At 32.1% G+C, this 16,579-nt stretch overlaps 1 protein-coding gene across 1 annotated transcript; it reads right to left on the bottom strand.

Annotated features, from left to right (window-relative positions):
* Positions 1 to 549: 549 nt before the first annotated feature.
* On the bottom strand, positions 550 to 15,284 carry LOC139488312 (uncharacterized). Its single transcript, XM_071273830.1, has 16 exons — positions 15,129 to 15,284; positions 11,270 to 13,892; positions 10,546 to 10,609; positions 9,712 to 9,971; positions 8,831 to 8,888; positions 8,281 to 8,549; positions 7,840 to 7,912; positions 7,229 to 7,446; positions 6,838 to 6,883; positions 5,934 to 6,175; positions 4,740 to 4,809; positions 4,273 to 4,508; positions 3,605 to 3,668; positions 2,775 to 2,964; positions 1,597 to 1,688; positions 550 to 1,159 (listed from the first exon to the last, which is right to left on the bottom strand). The coding sequence occupies exons 1-16, from the start codon at positions 15,165 to 15,167 to the stop codon at positions 997 to 999; spliced, it is 4,707 nt and encodes a 1,568-aa protein (XP_071129931.1). The 5' UTR covers positions 15,168 to 15,284; the 3' UTR covers positions 550 to 996.
* Between the last annotated feature and the right edge of the window lie 1,295 nt (positions 15,285 to 16,579).

The raw sequence follows: 16,579 nt of genomic DNA, 5'->3' as shown, positions 1-16,579 counted from the left end.
CAGACAATGATTATTAACATAATTTGACAGGCTTTTTATCTTTGCCAAAAAAGTTTATGTCGTGCTAGAAAAACAAATAAGTTAAATTAAAAGAGGAAATATCGTGCTTGTTGCATGCTACAAAAAATGCACGTTTTGTAAGGATTAATGTTAAGTAATGGAATGTTGTATTACAATTCTATTATGTAGCTATTTATAAAATGCTTTCAAAACAAAACTATCAATGCTACGCTCACTCGCCAAAAAGGTTCACATTGTGGCTCGCGGCTGATATTTTACGATATCAATGTGTAGAAATCCCGATAATCTATACATATCAGGCACTTCTACATGGTCCTGTTTGAGCTGATCAAACATTACCTGTTTTTTCAGTTTGATTTAGAGGTTGATATCGAATTTTCATTAATTTTCAGTTTAAACATATTGTTTTGGGTCCAGCGATACGGGTGAGACGAAAAGGGCGGTCAGCGTACCAAATCATAAGCATGGTATTTCTGATGAGTTTTTATACGAAAGACAAGAAGAAGTCTAACAGTAAACATAAACCAATACCGGGTCAATTTTTATACATACATTCTACAAAGCCATGGCTGATCCTTCACAAATTTTACTACACGACGCAAGATATTAATTATAATTGTCGATGAAAATATATTGATATATATCATAAGGCTCATTCATCCTTTAACACTACATTTTTTACCCTTTTAACTTTTATATACATAAAATATACTACTTATTTACAATTATTTACAATGTACATTTATAATGAGTATATTTCGTTGTTATGTTCATAAATGATCACAAATAAAAGTCCCGATCTTATCATATCATAATGACAATATTTTTCACACACTTATTTGTTTTCTTTCCAGATTATGCTCTAGATGGAGGTAATTTCGTTATGTGCTGATACTTCTTTTATAATTTACGTATCTACATATTTTAAGTTTATAACTCTTCACGTTTAATTGACTATGCTGAAGCTACATTGGTTCACGAGTTTACCATATATGTACCATTCTTTTCGTTTTCAGGCACTTCGTTTTCACTAAAACTATAATTAGGGCTATCGAAATCTGGTTGTTCGGAGAAATGTTCTTTGTCATAACCATTCATCTCACCGGGACTTTGTTTGAGTGTTCTTGATTCTATACGCCTGAAATAATTATACAAATGTTATCTTGTTTTATGATCATCTGTATATGTTTATAAATTATTGGTTAAAATTTTGTTTTCATTGTTGTGGCAAGACGTTCATATATTCTGGACAATATCAAATAAATGATAAATCTTAATACTTGAAGATATACCGGTTACTGTAAAGTAGGTCTACCTGAAGGGCAAGCATTTTAACTGCTTCTGGAAGATGTAGATGTGTTGTTAAATGCCACTTACGGACCCCTGGAAAAAGCTACTGAAATATTTATCTAGCATGCAGAAAGTTTGGCATTTTATATTTCACAAAAACGTGTATAACGTCCGCACGGCATAGACTTTACTGCTAGTGACAAGTTGAGCAAATGTATGAACTGATTTATCCCAAAAAATAAGTCAAATTCTACATTGTCGACATCAAGGTTGTCATATGTTTACCTTAATCTCCTGTATAATATAATAAGCGACAGTAAAATGATTATTAACAGCAGTGCAACAGCCACACCAATGACGACGTAAATCCATGTTTTCTGGAGAGAAAAAGAATAAAAACATGTAATGTAATGCTACAACATAATAGTAGTCATTAACAAAAACACCAAGTTAACTCCAATGTTTAAATGTGTGTAACCCGGATTGGTTTTCTCTAAATTGATTTATGATTCGAACAGCGGTATACTATTGTTGCCTTTATTTGAAGGACTTTGTACCGTTTGTTAACGTTGTTTTACGCCTTTTTAAAGATTAATTTTTCGTCGCATTTGTGAAAACCTAAGCATTTTGACGCAAGACTGATAAAACAAAACGCTGTTTCGCTTCGAAAGCACAGCGTCGTTTGCTATTGCAATCAAACTGAATACATTCTTAGAATGTGTATATTTTCTGTCTTTAGAAATAATGATTGTAAGTTGAGTAAATAGTGATCGCTTTAAAAATAATTATCTATGTCAGTTTGTGAAGTCGCATACACATGGAGTTTCATTTGTCAGAAACAAAAGGGTTGAAAACCTATCAGTGTATGAAGGATTTACTTTCCACTTAAGTCAGTTGTACTGATGATAATTGCAAAGGTATTCCTGATTTCCTCAAGATCTTTGGGCATCACTTCTGTCCTAAGAATTCATGCATAATACAAATGACCGGAATCATTCAGTGCTAACTACAATCAGTAATTTCATTCAGAATATCCGTGAATTTTTGTGCATGTTACGACACTTAATCAGTATTTAAAATCTATAGATTTACAAATTTTAATATTTTATCGATATAAATTATCAGGACTAAGTGCTTGTGCACAAAAAAAAAGAAATGCTTGGAAATTAATAATTGACAAATAAAAAAAAGATAAAGAATTTAAATAAACACCCGATTTTTGCACTGCACCGATCTTTATTGATTTTTTTTTTGCATATAAAATAGAACTAATTTTCTTATATATTTAACTTGGATACGAATTAATGTCGATGTCCATGTCCAACTTGGAGATTTTATATTTACATGGAGTAAGCTGGTAAACTAAGATACACACTGAACAGTTTGAAAGTGTTATAAACTAAATCCTTGTTATATTTTTGTATCGTTAGAAAGTTTTATAAATAAATGAAAATTGAACTCACCGATTCTTTTTCCTCACTAGCTGAAGGTTTTTGGACAAGTGCTGTCTCAACCACTTTTAAACCAGGTACTTGTTGTTGTAATTTTAATTTGATGTTTTTATAAGAAGGTTGGTCCAAATCATCTTCATCAACATATCCTCCTCCTTGTAAAGTTGGTGATACGTAATATTCGATCTTTGCTGCAGGTTTACTTTTTGAAAAAAATAAAAAAGATTTATATATTTTGAAGAACATATTCTTTTATTCCAATATATCAAAAGAAACGTTTCCTGTATAAGTGACATTTCTGTTCGGAAATAATTTGTGTTAAAAAGATGAATTTTAAATGAGGGAAACATTTTAAACTTTATAATACAAAGCTTTTCTTTAGGAGCAAGACCTATTTTATTAAATATATGCAAACAACTAATGCTCATAATAAACCGTTTGGTTTCATTTTGGCCTTTTATAGTGGATTGGTGCCGGACTTTCAAGGCAAAACATCAGATGTATTCCTCTCGCTGCCATATGTCTTCGGAAGTTTATCGTCTCTTAAAATCTTAGATTAATGTATGAGGAATCTTTATTTGTTCTGTTGTCCGTTTCTAATAGTTTTACACATTTTAGAGCATTCGACAAAAGCTGTAAATGCAGGATCTCAAACTTAAAGTTTTTCTTGAAACGTGATAAAATAACTTTTCGTTGTGGTGCAAGTTAATTTTTTTTACCAGCTTTTGCTATTGGTTTTGGCTGTTTTGTAAGTCTCGAGTTTTTATCATTGTATGGCTATTTGTTGAGATTTCCTCTATTATCTTGAAAATTTTTGTTACATTTAAATACAGAATACCTACCCATCATTTGTCTGGAATCCTTTAAGGACATTCATAACTTTGGTGTTTATGTTGACCCCAAGACCTAGAAACAGTAAAACAAAACGTTCAATTGAAAAGAACGAAAATGACAATATTTAAATTACAGGTTTTGTCGGGAATATATGTTCATATCGAATATTTACGTTTTTCATTAAAATTGATTCAATTGATCGAAAGTGTACTTACTTTATAAATTTTCAAAGTGGTACAAGCTTTTACAAACGATAGTTCAACCAGAATTACATTTAGAACATTTTATCAAATATATATCGCATGTTAGCAGTACATTGTTAATAGTACTAGAACAGGTAGCAAATGTTATTTCTCGGAGTAACACCAGTATCTTGTGATGTCTCTTAGCAAACATAGAGTGTTGGCATGAATAATCCTCACCTGTAACACTTAGCAATCTGTAATTTCAAATTAAATAACCTAAGCTACATATATCTCTGCGTATTTCGATTTCAACGCCCATCAATGCTTTCAACTGCCTTTGAAAGCATTGAAATAAAATTTACCAAATGCATGGCTATTGATAATTAAAGGTAACAGTAGTATACCGCTAATAAAACATCATGTATGGTTTTGGATAATGTATTTTAATAAGAAATGTAATCTAACAAATTTGATTACAATAATGTTATTACCTGTGTTTTCGGACGTCCAAAGAAGTTTTAAAATATTTTGAATTTTGTTTTTATCAATCATGTCGATCTGTCCTGTAACCCTGACCTCTCGAAGTTTTCTAGCGATACAAGCACAAGTAGAAATTTCCTTTGGAAGGTTATGCTTGGTAACATTTTGGTTTGGTTCCTGTAATGCTGTGTTAGAAGGATCTGCATTCAAAACGGAAACAACATACTTTACTTTCGTCACTCTATGTCTGAAAGAATGAAAAATACATTATAGACTTTAAGATGCAAGGATTGCTTAAAATGACGATAAATATTAAAATAGAGAGAGAGAAGCTGTCAATTTGGCAATATACAATCGTAGGTTCAAAGGCAGAAATATTTTAACAATGTTTTCTAAATTTCATTTGATAAGACAGAGAATTATACTATATTATCTCAGAAAATTTAATATCTATAGAAATAAGGTTTTGTTTACATACCCAGATTTCTCGGAGAAATAGTTCTTGTCCCATGATTTAATTGTTAATCCTAAATCGCTGCTTTGTAGATCTGCAAAATTTAATTTAATTTGCAAATGTCAGTAAACTCATTGGATGAATATAAATGATTGAAAACATTTTTTTCTTTGTCAAATATGACTTTCATAGGTTTTTTTTTATATTATATGTATGAGGTAGAAATATTTATTCAATATCTAGATGCGTTCTTGAAGGAAAGGTTTAAAAAAATATTATTATGAAGACCATAGAAAATTTAATATTTCATTCTCATACCTATCGTTGATGTTAGTGTATGCATGCAAAATTACGTACCCATACGTGTCAATACATACGAACCATAATTAGACGTAGCCAAATCCTTTCATGTTAACTGGATTGAAACATGATCGAAAAAATTAAAATCATAAAAATACTAATCATGAACTCCGAGTAAAATTCGAACGAGACTAATCACAGGATTTGCACTAACAAAGAGTCACAAGACAGGTTCAACTGTAGAACAAAATTTGCTCACCCTCCCATGGTACCTGCTGAGAACCTACGGTTTGATTGTGTTGTTTAGTATTAAGATTTCTGTGTTATGTTGGCATGTCTTGTGTGTTTGGTCTCTTTCAAGCTTTTGGTTCAGGATTGTTTATGCTTAATTTTTAGTTTTGGTTGACAATTGTCTTTTCGTTTTGTTTTGTTTTGTTTTGGGTCTAGTTCATTTGTTTTCCTCTTATAGTTCATGTGTTTACCTCACTTTTGGTTTGTAACCCGGATTTGTTTGTTTTCTTCTCAATCGATTTATGACTTTTGAACCCCGGTGTAGTAATGTTGCCTTTATTTGACACTCTTTTTTACGATTTATTGTTGATGTTTAACGATAGTTTTCCTTCTTTTGGCCCCAAAAAGATAAGAAATGGGCAACATAATTCAAATAAAATAATTATGTGTATTATAACCTTGACAATACTACATTGACACGAAAACAATAAATGCATTTGCACGCAATAAGGTTTACGAAAACTGTTATCTCCCTTTTACTTGTATTGAAAAAAAGAAGCTTATAATTCATAGGTATGAATTATTTATCATGTTTATCATAAACAAAAATAAATATAATGTACTTTAGTATATCAATTATCTTGCAATGTACAAAAACGCCTGCTATTATGGAAGAATATTTCTTACCTGAATTGAAATTTTTCCAAGCCGAAATTATAGCATTATTGACATTATTAAGTTGGCCTGCTGGAACCTCTCCGTCAAGATTTATTTCGAATATTTTTTGTGTTTCATTTAAAACTATAGTTTTATTAGAGGCAGACAGCTCTTTCATAATTGAATCTAATCTTCCTGCCAAGTTTGGATTAGGCCACTGTATTTTGCTGTCATTAAATGGTTCAGAATACCATACTCTCGTTACTGGATACCTTAAATTTTACAAATATTAAAGTTATAATTTTTCTTAACGCATTTTACAATACGATATAGAAAAGAAAACTTTCTATACAGATAAGGCAAACATATTTACCTGTTTACCTTTATTGCTATTGTTTCTTCCAATACAAAAAAGGAAGGAGAATATAGTGAATAGATGCAGCTGTACATTTAAACCAAACAACTAATCTTGGTGTCAATAAATCGAAGCTACTTTATATTGCTCTGTTGGGTTCCATTTTCAGAAACCTCAGCAGTAACAAAGGACACTTACCCTTCCGGAGCACCTGAGATCGCCCCTAGTTTTTGGTGGGGTTCGTGTTGTTTATTCTTTAGTTTTCTATGTTGTGTCATGTGTACTATTGTTTTTCTGTTTGTCTTTTTCTTTTTTAGCCATGGCGTTGTCAGTTTGTTTTAGATTTACGAGTTTGACTGTCCCTTTGGTATCTTTCGTCCCTCTTTTACATATATATGTTTGGGTCTCATGTGGTCATATAGCTCATCTCATGCCTAGGTTCTTATATACTTAATTGGCTTTTAATAATTTGGTTTTGAACGTTTTTGGTGAATGAAATCCAGAGAAGCACCTCGAACACATACAAATCTTAGAGTTTTTCAATGCTTCTATGTTATTATACGTAGACGTATAACTTACCCATTTGATGTTAAGTAATTATTTTTTACCATATTTAGATCAGCAACTACAACGAAAAGTAAAATATTGATTATTAGAATAGGTTGATGATGGAAGTGTTTAACGACCTTAATTAGCTTTACAGCCCTCGCACGGTCGGGTTAGAATAGGAAAACAACATACAAATAAGGAAACAATATGTTATTGAGGTTGTCTTGTGAAAGAAGCGCCATCATATTCTGGAAGGGTTTAGTTCAGCACTAATAATTAAATAATCTTTAAGAAGCTAACCTTCACAAAAAAATGATAATGTGCCTAAGCTTACAAAGAAAATTATTGATCTCTCTCTCTACGTTATTAACTTTCTCAAACAGTTATTTTCATTAGATTTCTATTATATGCAGAAACACACCTGTTCTTGTATGTCGTGCAGCACCGTTATTTAAAACGAGAGCCCGTCTTACAGATCCAATATTTCTTAGCTTTATTCTTCCTCCTATATCAACGTATTGTCGTCTACTAGAAGCACAACTGGAATCGCATGCATGAATGTTTTTGTGAACACCTGATAGGCCATTGTCGTTAATAAGACTTCCATTCAAAATTGGAAAGTAAACGGCGTCGGATTTTCTGTAAAAAGAAACCTGTTGACTGAAAATGGTTTTAATGCATATAAAAATGGGTTTCGTTAAAACTATAAACTGATATTTTAACTTCCATTGCTATGCATATCCCTTATCGATAAACAAATAATAAATCAGTCAGTACATGTATTTTGATCTATTGGATATTTGGATCTGAACTCAATCTTCCAAGACTGAACAATCCAAGATCGTATGATTGTGGGTGAAACTTTATTCTCGTTTTCTTTAATTAAGACTATTTTACATATGATTCTTTTATATTGTCTCCCATTATTCTCTTTTTTTAATTATCCATTTATTTATTTATTTGACTCATGCCCCTTTTTTTCTATTTCTCTTTGGAAATGTTTGTCAATTTATTTTTTGTTTATTTGCTTACCCAGAGTCTAATGTTTCTTCTAATGAAGCCACCTCAATATCTAACTTACAGCCACTAGAACATCTATTACTGTCTAAAAAATAAATATGTGTTTAATGTATACTGTTGAGTTATGGCACTTTGATTATAAAAAAATGTGAACAGACAGTTTTTTCTTTACTGTATGAAATTTTCATAACGCTGTAAGCCATTGGCTCGAAATGTAATCTCATGACGATGTCAGAATCCATTGTCATCATATATTATCTAAGTGATCATTTCTGATTTATTTTTTCTGAGATTAGTTCTTCTTTTCATGAAAGAATGGCTACTGGTCTAACATCAACAATTGTGCAATTGTTAAGCAAAAGGTACATGAGATTAGTTCTTATTTATTTCATGAAATAACGGGTATAGGGCTTTCATCGAAAATTTAGTATTTGTTAATCAAAAGGTACAAACCTTTCAAAGAAGACATATAATTCGATTTGAGCTGTCGTTTCACGTCATCCAGTTTGATATCTTTCGCGGGTTTATCTATTGTTACCCGAACTCCTTGTGTGTAGTGATATAGAGGTTGAATGAACACTGTAGCTAAATGTTGTTGTCCTTTTTCACAACATTTCTGGAACTCGTCATTAATGACAGATGTAGATGGTGGTGTGTGACTCTTTGGGGTGATCAATGACCCCCCAGAACTTGCGAGGTACTGAATCTTTGTTACTCTAGTCCTGAAAAGGAAAGTTTTTTTAAGATTTTGTGGAGTTTAAAATGTCTTTCAGGTACTAGTGAATATAACAAAGTAATTATAAGGATAAGTCAAGTCAATACCAGTTTGTTTCAACAATCAGTATAAGTCAGTAATTGTAAAACTTTTCGATAATAAGCAAAGATGAAACAATATTTAGACAATTGTGATTTTGTCATAGCTGCATATTTTTAAACTTGATCAAATGTTTGAATTTTTAAAATAAACTATCTTGGATTAGCATTGAAATGGTTTCATACATACCCGTATTTGCCAATCATTTGCAAAGAGTTAGCAATTAGAATGTCTACATCTTTTATATCTGAAAATCACCAAACGTAGCAATTAAGTATAAAGAAAGCAAAATGAAGTGAGTTATGAAAATTCAATCTATTATGTTCGATTTTTTTCTCCCACATGGTTTTGAAATTTGCAGTGGAATTTGCACCTGAACTGGCCTACTAAATCATGTTTTTAAACTCCCCGATTGCCAAATATAAACAGATAATGATATAGGTTATCTCTTACAAGTTCAATAAAAGATTGAACCGTGATAATATACGACAAAAGTTAAAACAGAAAATGTAGCTTATTGAAAATATATGTGTGTTTGCTGCTGTTTTACAAAAACTTACATTCGGTGATCAGAATGTCAGTTACAAGTACAAGACGGTTCGATATCAGTATGGATTATGAGTTAAATTGACAAAAGCTAATTTGAATATGCAAAGCTTGATGACATTTGCCATGTTAATGCACTGTTATTATGTATGTGGAAAGAGATTAAGCTTTATCTTATGAATATTCAGAACTTTGATACCATGTCGTTTTACCTGCACTGTTATTGTATTGTGTATTTTGATACCGTGTTGTTGTCTTACCGCCACGGGCTGTTTAATTGTGAACTTTGACGTGTTCATGCATGTGCTGTTTTCTTGTGTGTATTTTTGATAGTTTGTCATTAATATTCACGTGCTGTTTTCTTGTTTACTATGATACTATGTCATTTATATTCACGTGCTGTTTTGTGTGTTTTATGATACTATGTCGTTTACCTCTACGTGCTGATTTTGTGTATTTTTGGTACTATGTCATTTATATTCACGTGCTGTTTAGTTGTTTACTATGATATTATATCATCTTACCTCCACGTGCTGTTTTCCATGTTTTCTTCAGTTTATCTTTAATACTTTGTAGATTATCCTGATAGACATAACCAATAAGATCTATATCATATAATGCGTCATTCAAACTGACCAACGAATATGTACTAGATGGGGTTAATGGTCCATTAGTTTGTTGTAATGGTTTGCTTTTAAATTCGTTCATTAGGTTTTTCAAAAATTTGTCGTTAGTCCCGTTGAAACACTCATCAGCATGAAACTGTACTTTTGATGCCTGTTGTCTGAAATTAATTCATGAATTATATTTATCAGAAAAGTGGAAGATCGATAAATTTCATAATGATATATGAATAATGTAATGGGATGTGAAAATAACAACGAAACTCCTACTTAGAGACAACATACAATTTGTAGGCTTTACTGTATTAAATTTGAATTTAATACAGTGACTGTGGTCTGTTTTAATGTAAACTTTATTTTTGTTGTCACAAAATGTCATTAGTCAAATTCTCTGTGGTTGGCGTTTCATCTTATGCAAATACAAATGTGTATATACAATGTGCAAGTAGTATTTGCCAAATAGTTATAAATTTACCAATAACGAGATTTTGCTTGAATAAGGAAAATGTTTGTTGTGTTTACAATATATGTTAAATTACTATAATTATATTGAGACATGTTTGAAAATAACACATTCACACATGATTCGGTGTAGAAAAGGGTCCCATTCGCACAATCAACGCTTCAGACCGATTTAACCAAAATAAATATCAAGTTTTATCTAAGTTTAGAATATTACAACTTTTATTATTATTAAATTTATATGAAAAAAATCCACTGAAAATGTATACTTACAAGTTTATGTTTATCATTGGTTCAACGTTTGTTATTGTGATGTTCGGATAGCAATTTCCATCGCCTGAAAAATATAGAAATGAACACTTAGAACCTACAAGGAGTTTTGTACCAGATTTTCTTCTCTTGAGCGGCAGTATTCATACAAAAAGTATTGCTACCTTATTTAACTACCAGTTTTAACTAGCACATTTTGGTCATGCTTTACAAATGTGATATCTTGTATTTCCTTGTTACATTTGGACTATATAGGTAAAATAAGGAGGTTTTCACGAAATCAGGTTTAACTTATTTTTTTCGGATGTTGGTAGATTAATGTGGTCTGTTTTTTTGTCAAATATTTTTTAGTGGTATCTGTTAAAACTTTTTTGTCTTATCAACAGATAACATTTGAAAGTTGAAAAAAGATGCTGTGAATTAAAGTCGAATATTCTAAATTGTTCTTGATTTTTCTTGATTACAATTATAAATTGTTACTTCAAAAGGACTGAGCCACGTGATAGGGTATAATGTTTCCTTATAGTAACCAATTAGAAACTTTCATTTTAAACTTTAAAAAAAAATCTTCAGTAGAACGCGCCTCTTACACTGTTATGATTCCATTTAAGTTTATATAAGTAATATTCTAAAGGAATTCCAGTGTCTTAAACTGGCAAAACATAATGTAAAACAACTTCAAAGAACGTTCAAAGTCAAATGACAATCAATGTTTTATATATATTACCTGATTTATTGCCTGCCTTGTTTAAGTATGATTGTAGTATTGGAATTTTCTCTGGTTTAACTGTTCCGTTCAAAAATACAGTGAAGTCTGTATTAGGTGTAGCAGATGTTGGTTCTGTTGTTGCTAAAGTCGTTTGCATCGTTGATTTCATTGATGGTGTTGTAGATACTGTGGTAGGTTTAATGGTTGGTGTAGTTGGTGAAGTTCTTGGTGTTGTTGTTTGTCTTGGTGTTGGTGTTGTAGTTTGTCTTGTTGTTGGCAATGTAGTTGACTTAGTAGTTGGTAAAGTTGTTGACTCAGTAGTGGGTAAAGGTGTTGATTTAGTAGTGGGTAAAGGTGTTGACTCAGTAGTGGGTAAAGGTGTTGTCTCTGTAGTGGGTAAAGGTGTTGTCTCTGTAGTGGGTAAAGGTGTTGACTCAGTAGTGGGTAAAGGTGTTGACTCAGTAGTGGGTAAAGGTGTTGACTCAGTAGTGGGTAAAGGTGTTGTCTCTGTAGTGGGTAAAGGCGTCGACTCTATAGTGGATGAAAAAGTTGACTCCGTAGTAGGTGAGTTTGTAGTAGATAAAGGATTTGTTTTCGTAGTAGGCGAAGGAGTTGACTCCGTAGTAGGTGTAGTAGATAACTCTGTAGTAGTTGAAGTAGTTGACACCGTGGTAGGTGTAGTAGTTGATTCTGTAGTAGGTTGAGTAGATATTGAAGTCGCTGTGGAAGTCGGGGTTGTAGTTGCCTTTGTTGTTGGTTTTATTTTTAAAGGACAAAAATATGCCTTGTCTAACACACAGTAGCACAATCCTGGACCAGTTGCATTAATACATTGATCATTTGAGTCACATTTAGTTTCAATACAAAATCCATATTCCCGTGTTACCGTTGACAATGCTAATGGAACCGTCTTTGGTGTTGTTGGTTGTATTGTTGTTAGTTTAGTTGTTGTTGTGGGTGTGGTTGTTGTTGAAGTGGTTGGTGTTGTAGTTGGTGTGGTTGTTGGTGTAGTGGTTAGTGTTGTAGTTGGTGTGGTTGTTGATGTAGTGGTTGGTGTTGTAGTTGGTGTGGTAGTTGATGTAGTGGTTGGTGTTGTAGTTGGTGTGGTAGTTGATGTAGTGGTTGGTGTTGTAGTTGGTGTGGTTGTTTTTTTAGTGGTTGTTATTGTTGTTGGTGTAGTGGGTTTTGTTGTTGGTGTTGTTGTTGGTGTTGTTGTTGGTGTAGTTAGTTTGGTTGTTGGTGTGGTGGTGGGTGTGGTTGTTGGTGTAGTTGTTGGTGTTGTAGTTGGTGTGGTAGTGGGTGTAGTGGTGGGTGTGATTCTTGGTGTGGTAGAGGGTGTGGTTTTTGGTGTTGTGGTAGGTGTTGTTGTTGGTGTAGTGGTTGGTGTTGGTGAAGTTATTAGTGTTGTCGTTGGTGTAGTGGTTAATTTGGTTGGTTTCGTAGTTGTTTGTGTCTGTTTTGTAGTGGACATTGTTGTAGTAGTTGGCAATGAAATAGGTGATAAGGTTGGTTTAAGTACGTATGGACAGAAGTATGCTTTATCAATTAAACAATAACATAGTCCAGGTACAGTGGCATTGATGCACTTATTGTTTTTGTCACATTTTGTTTCAGAACAAAATCCTACTTCTTGCTTAACTGTAGAAAATTGAGAAGGGGTGGTTTTCCTTCTTGTTGTTTGTTGAACTGTTGACGCTAATGTGGTTGTTACTTTTGTTGTAGGTTTGGTTGTAGGTTTGGTTTTGGTTTGAGATGTTGAAGCTAGTGTGGTTGTTACTTTTGTTGTAAGTTTGGTTGTAGATGTTGATATAACGGTTGACTCTTGTGTGGTAGCTGATGCTGTCGTTACTGGTTGTTTTGTAGTTGGACAGTGACAGTGATGACCTTTGTTCATTTGATGACATGTGCAGCCTGGAGGGCACGGGTTTTCTGAGCATTTCAGTTGTTCAGTTTGACAATATTTACCTGTGTAGCCATCTCGACAACAACAAGAACTGTTAAAGCAATGACCATCATTTTTACATGTCAAACTTGGAGGACATTCTTTGTCAAGGTAGTTTGGAATGTCACGGTTAGTACAGTTCTGGCCTGACCATCCAGAACGACATATTTTATGTCCAGTTGTAGGATCACAATAATAATGTCCATTTGCGCAATCATCAAATTCTTTACAGAATTTTCGACAATCAGGGCCATAATAATATTCTGGGCATGAACTCACAACATTTGGATCTACTAACGGAACGGAGCAATCTTTTCCAGTGTATCCATTATTACATATACAAACGGCGCCAAAAATATCGTGCAGACATGCACCATTCAAACATGGCGGACAGTCACGTGGTTTTGGAGTCGTTGTAGATTGTGTAGAATCTATTTCACATAGTCTTCCACTGTATCCTGTTACACATGTACACGTGAAAGTACCAATACGGTCATTACATATTCCATTATGTTGACAAGGTTCTGTCAGACATTCTAATATTTCACTCTGACAAAGAACTCCAGTGTAACCATTTGGACAAGAACATTTGTCCCCAATACATGTTCCATTTTTATGACATGCATTACTTTTACAGGATAAAAAAGAATCGTTGAAATTAGTTCCTAATGAGTATTGTTCCAGTGAGACTAATGTCAACTGCAAAGGGGAGATAAGAAGATATTATATTATTTATACGATTACAGACACGAAAACAAAATATGACAATAATAATGTAAAACTACGTGTACAACGGAATAGTTTTTTCGGTTCCATAAAACATAGTCGCAGTTGAGTTCCATTGTCAAATAAAAAATATTGCATAGCCACACCTCTTCTTGGATCTTTCATCAATAATTAAAAATGTATTTAAATGTAACATAACTCTCAAAGGTATGATGCGACATTTATAAACCCTTATCTCCAACAGCTTTTAGAGCGAATATTCGTAAAGTGATAATTTTATTCCTTCTCCTCTTTTCATTAATTTTCCCTTCGAAGTTAAATATATGTTTCAGTAATTCATAGCTGATAGATGAATCACATGATAATCTATTGATTTGAAAGCAATCATATGGCAATTTAAAAAATGTTGGAAGTCACTGTAACTAAGCACACAAAAAAATAATTTACTACAAAAGAAAATTACTTTTTCTTTCTCTCTAATATCGGTGACTGTAATTCCCAGAGGACTTTTCAGTTAAACAGGGTAGCCCTTCACATTCCAGAAAAAAAAACCGAGACATTGTACAATTCTCCAAGTAAAGTAGTGTGTAGAATTTCAAGTGCAGCAGTGAAAATAATTCAAAAAGTCGAGTTTCACAATGTACTAAGACAATTGGATGTGTGTGACTATGTCAACGCCGTTAACTTATCAAAGGGCAGACAAAAAGAATATTTATCTTAAATCTGTGAAACTATCAACACATTGAAAATTTTATGAATGAAAATCTACTCTCCATTCTTCTGTAGGCTTAATACATCGTCCACAATATCACCTTCAGTGGTATTGTTTATCGCAAGTTTTACCATTTTAATGGTCAAGTTTGGCGTTACTTTATCTTAATACGGAAATGGCCCTTGTCTAAATATTCTTTTCACTTTAGCTTTCAATCATTCATTATTTCCTTCGTACTTTATTTGTTCACGGAAAGAAACTGTTTTGTAAAAATAAAATTAAATGTGCAAAAAAATTATGAAATTCGAAAATATGTGTATTTTCTCAAAAGCAAGCCAAAAAGAGACAGAAAAGATTTCATAGGACTGAGACATTTGACGAGCTGTAGAAACAATGATTTTTACAATAAAAATCAATTATTTGACTTTTTCATTTATTAACTTTTTTTAATACAACTTATTAAATAATAAATATAGTTTTATATTATAATGGCATACCTGTATGAAAAATATGAAGAGTGAAAATATCCTAAACATGTCTGTCTTAATCTACTAAACTCAAATGATTGAAAGAATGTGCTTCCAACTATTAAGTGTGGCACATTTTAAATATTAAATATTATTCCACTCCTTATTATTCATACTTTATAATTTTGATATGGATTAGGGTATCTATTTCACCTGTAGAAAACGCCCAGGGATGGAGTTATGAAGTTTATCAGAGTTACGTTCGGGCTCGCGTCAACAAGGCTTTACCTTGTACAAAGTTTGTCACAAACAATGGACAAACGTTGCTGAGAATTGAAAACATCTCATTGCAATTCCGTGTATATTTATTAAGTCATTGATTAATATGTTAGGTATGCTTACTTTCATTTGTAATTTAAAGGTTATTTTGTTATCTATTAAGTAGGAATATTTCTAAATAACCTAGGGTTGGGGGTAGTGTATTTTTAAACCTGTTTATAAGTAGATTGCAAAATGATGTAACTCAGTAGAAAGCTGGTAGCTACTCAGCCGTCTAACATTGGTAGTAAGTTCGAAGGATAATCAAATATATGTTTACGTTGTTTTCTTTTCTAAGGAAATACATCTAGAAGTATTATAATAGAAACAAATGGTTTTCAATTGAATTGTTTTATTTTAACTTGAAGTTGTTCGGACTTGTTCGCTTGTTCCTGTCTGTTCGTGTGATATGGTTTATTCGTTTGTACTGATTTGTTAGAAAGTAGATGTATTTCTATTCTATTTTGTAATATTTCAAATTCAAATTAAACAAAATATGACGATTAGGCTAAAAACACAATATTAGTCTTTATGTGATAATAAAGATAATACAGGATAGGAGATGCAACAACGACATTATAAAATAAAACTATTTGAAAATTCCGATGGAATCCATTGTATTATTAACGTCTTGAGGGTGGATGCTTTCCAATTCGTGTACACCATATCTTTCGTATTTAAATTTTTAAGTTGAAAAAAATTATATGTTCAATTCTTTATTACTTTGAACAATACAGTTTATTAGTATTTTATGCATAAATATACAATTTACAAGTTGTATAGCGTTAACACACAGAAATAAATAAACGTCAGACATATCAGCCACATAATATACTGTAACAGTTTACGAGTAGCAACACATATATAATATAAATCTGTCTTAAATATTTTGTCTGCACTTAAACGCTAAGTAAGTACTTTCCAAAACTACAAAGTTTCTTAGTGTGTTTTAACAGAACGTAATCATGGTAATTGTATTAATTTATAAGTTGAAGTTACATGCAAATAACTATAGTACTAGAAATGATAAATACTGCATATGTCATGGAAACTTTAAATGTGTTTCGGGATTTGAAGAAAAAAAAAGCTAAACATACAAACTATTTAGGGATTTGAAGAAAAAAAAGCTAAACATACAAACTATTTAACCATACCACATTCTT

The sequence above is a fragment of the Mytilus edulis genome, chromosome 1 (assembly GCF_963676685.1).
Source record: "Mytilus edulis chromosome 1, xbMytEdul2.2, whole genome shotgun sequence".
NCBI lineage: Eukaryota > Metazoa > Mollusca > Bivalvia > Mytilida > Mytilidae > Mytilus > Mytilus edulis.
The sequence above is the reverse complement of the archived record's forward strand: the minus strand, read 5'-3'. Positions and strand labels throughout refer to the sequence as shown.

Coding starts and splice junctions, on each gene's coding strand:
- LOC139488312 (XM_071273830.1), bottom strand. CDS start 15,167: ATGTTTAGGATATTTTCACTCTTCATATTTTTCATACAG. Junction 10,610..11,269: donor CAAGGCAGGCAATAAATCAG/GTAATATATATA, acceptor TATATTTTTCAG/GCGATGGAAATTGCTATCCG. Junction 9,972..10,545: donor CCAATGATAAACATAAACTT/GTAAGTATACAT, acceptor AATTAATTTCAG/ACAACAGGCATCAAAAGTAC.